Here is a 3,358-nt window from a genome sequence, read left to right as displayed (position 1 = left end):
CGTGCGCCCGTCCCACCGTGTGTCCCCTCCGGTGACCGGCGCCGTCGTGTAACGCCTCTTGCAGATGACCCATTCCCACCCGCTGGCCCCAAAATCTCCCAGTTCCGGGGCAGGAAGCAGCCACCAGAGGAGCTCAACTCCCCCGGGGACCCCGTCGGGGGCAGCGGCCCGGGGGGCAGCAACCCAAGGAAGAGGGACCGGGACTGCGTCGCACCCGGCTCCCCGCCACCGCCCGCAGCCCGCAGTAGGTTTGGCCCAAGCCAGGTCTGCAGCCCTGATGAGTCCCCCGGTGCTGCTGACCATGGTCAGCCATGCTTCTCCTCTTCTTCCTGCCCTGATGTCTCTCACAGCCCCGAAACCGAAGCGGCAGCGCCTGGAAGCTGTTAAGAAGCTCAGCTTTGGTGCAGATGACGAGTTGGCTCCTGATGTCCTCCAGGATGCTGGCCCGGAGGCGCCTGCTCTCCAGACTCACAGGTTGACCACCTTGAACCCCACTTTTAGCAGGGGCGAGGGAAACCCCCACCTTTGGTGGGGTTCAAGGGCCCTTTCCCTCGCCCCTGCTAAAGGAACCTGGCGCTCTCCAGCTTGGACCTCCTGGAGATGAGTGGCATGGTCCCACTGCAGACCACGCCGCCCTCCGAGAAGAAGCGGGTCCTCAAGCGGCCACCCATCCTGGAGGACTACATCAACGTGACATCCACGGAAGGCACCAGGGTCTTCATGGTTGTGAGGGATGATCCCTCCAGGACAGGAGTGGAAGTAAGGAGGGATCTGAAGGCTGGGCTTGCTTCTCTGTGACCTCCATCCCGTTCAGGACGGGATCTTTTGATGAAGCATGAAATGTTTGTGCTGAGCATCTGTGTGAACATCGGTATGTGTCCTCTGGTCCTCGTAGCTCCCGGATTCCCTGGGCTGGAATGCACGCAGACCGCTCCGCTTGCTAGGGGTGCCTTTCTCCTACCTGAAGGAACAAGTGGATGAAGAGGTATCACATCTTACACCGACCTTCCCGTCTTCCCCTGCCACCCCTGGATAGCCACAGCACTGGCTCCCAAATCCCTGCTCCCCGCAGCCGCGGGTTAGCGGGGCATCTCTGACCCCCGTCTCACCCTCTTTGTGCTCAAGCGTCGAAGGTGTGTTCTGGAGGCATCACAGCAGCTGACAGAGATAATAAACAGGTGAGATGCTGGGATGAAATCCCACTCCTATCCCTGCCACGCTGTCGGATGCGGCTCCTGAGATGCTTCGCTGGGGTCCAAGCTTTGGGGACCTGTGAGCAGAGGAGCCTCTTTGCCCTCAGCATCCCCATCTTGGGAAGGCTGAGTGTGATTCCCAGCCCTGCCCTGACTCCCTGGGTGGTTTGGGGCAAGTTAATTCTTTCTTGCAGTTGCCTCGAGAGCGAGACCAGCGCTGAGAGCCTGGAGCCCAGCGGGGAAGTGGAGCGAGCAGACGAGGAGGAGTCTGCGCTGCATTGCCTCTGGGTGGACAAGTTCACTCCTCGGCGCTACATGGAGCTGCTCAGTGATGATGTGAGGTGCTAGGAGAAGTGGGGGCTTGGGGTTCGGGTGGATTTACCACTTCCGTAACTCTTTCTTGATGCTGTGGGATCCAGGTTTTGTGGTGCTGCCTTTGATCACGGGGCTTTCGGAGGCGCTGGTGGGGGAGCTTTGTCCGTGCTAGCCCTGCCCGGGGGCAGTCCGGGTGATCAGGGTGGGGGTTTCAGCTGTAGGCGGCGGACTTTGTGACAAAAGAGAGTATGAAAGATGACCAAAATAAGATGGAAAAGTCTGGGTAGGCTTTAGCCAGGAATTGTTGGCTGTTTTGATTTTTTTTCTTTTAATATTAGAAGTTTTGTAGGGAGTTGGAAGTTATGGAAGAGGCTGAGAAGCGCTGGGTTGAGCTGAGACAGACGAGGGATAACAGGGATGGGGCTGATGTGACTTGTCCTGGGCTGCCCTGTGGGATGGTGGCCGAGCCAGGAGGGGAAGCTGCGCTCCCGTGCTGTCCCAGAGAGATGCCAGGGGAAACCCGAGCAGCCTCTCCCCGGACGTGCTGTGCGCCCGAGGTGTGGGCAGACACGCTCTGCGTTGCCTCCCTGGGCTCGGCTCCTTCCTCCGCAGGCCACGCTGGTTTTTAAGCCATGAAGGCTTAAAAAGCTTTAAGCCAAGAGGCCTTTCTCTGTCCCTGGCCGGATCCTTCCGAGGTTTGATGGGATTTGCTTGCTTTCTTGCCCGACGTGCAGTACACGAACCGCTGCCTTCTGAAGTGGCTCAAGCTCTGGGACACGGTGGTGTTCGGGAAGGAGAAAGCTGTGAAGAAGGCCAAGCCCAGCACTGAAGCTCATCCTCCATTCAACCAGCCCAAGGAACAGCAGAATAAGTGGAAAACGAAGGTCCAGCTCACAGAGGAGATTCTGGAGGCTGAGCTGGACCAGCACAAGAGACCCAAATACAAGGTGAGCAGGACAGGACGCTGCTGCAGTGGCTCTCCTCTCCTATCCCCCTCATCCTGCTGCCGAGGTGAGGAGCAGGGTCTTCCCTTTCTCTTCTCTTCCACCACAGATCTAGGAGAAACTGGATTCCTTGTTTGTTCTTAGCCAATATGGGGTTTTCTCATTTCTTCTGTTTCATCTTGGGTAACGTGGTAACAAGGGGAGGGGAATAGACTTCCTCCAGCCAGATTAATGGGCCGGTTGAGGAAAGACGTGCCCTTTTTAAGCCAGAGGTTGCTCTTGACTTTGTTAGCGGCAGATGTGACGTGCCTTTGCGCTAGAGTTTCTGCATCTGGAAAAGAGCAATGATGCTCCAATGCTAAAGGGAGCAGAGGTAACATACCCAGGCCAGCTTACCAGCTTCAGCCTGCCCAGTGAGAGGATGTAAAAATGGGGAAAAATAGATACGCACAGCATTGCTTCTTGGGAATGTAATTCTGGGGGGATTTTGTTCAGCCTTTTCTATCTGTTGCCCTGCAAATTTAAACATATGCATGAGAGCGGCTGCCGGGATGACTCCGTCACCTCTGAGACGTTCTGTTATATTCTCCCTCCAGTGACTTTCCCTTTTCCCTGTGTGTACGCAAACCAGTGTAGCAGTGACCAAGGGCTGAAGCAGGCGGGGGTGGAGGCTGCAGGACCTGGCATGGCAGTCTTGGTCGGTGCTGGAGGAAGCCCTGCCGCGCTGCCTGCCGGGCTGACGTTACCTCTCTGCCACAGGTAGCCCTGCTCTGTGGCCCACCCGGCTTGGGAAAGACCACGCTGGCCCACGTCATCGCGAAGCACGCGGGGTACAACGCCGTCGAGATGAACGCCAGGTGAGTCTGCGCCGGCTGCCCAGCCGTGCCCTGCCCCAGAAGCTGCCGG

General features: G+C 57.8%; 1 protein-coding gene across 1 annotated transcript; it reads left to right on the top strand.

The window, feature by feature from the left end:
• Window positions 1-64: 64 nt before the first annotated feature.
• On the top strand, window positions 65-3,309 carry CHTF18 (CTF18, chromosome transmission fidelity factor 18 homolog (S. cerevisiae); the record flags this gene model as incomplete). The annotated part of the gene is made up of 8 exons (XM_010292425.1): window positions 65-244; window positions 351-474; window positions 567-759; window positions 896-985; window positions 1,126-1,178; window positions 1,388-1,529; window positions 2,243-2,455; window positions 3,212-3,309. Coding segments are annotated over 8 exons (1,093 nt in total), but the record flags the coding sequence as incomplete, so codon positions are not given.
• Between the last annotated feature and the right edge of the window lie 49 nt (window positions 3,310-3,358).

This window comes from Phaethon lepturus, unplaced genomic scaffold (genome assembly GCF_000687285.1).
Source record: "Phaethon lepturus isolate BGI_N335 unplaced genomic scaffold, ASM68728v1 scaffold43608, whole genome shotgun sequence".
NCBI lineage: Eukaryota > Metazoa > Chordata > Aves > Phaethontiformes > Phaethontidae > Phaethon > Phaethon lepturus.
This window is presented reverse-complemented; position numbering and strand designations above follow the sequence as displayed.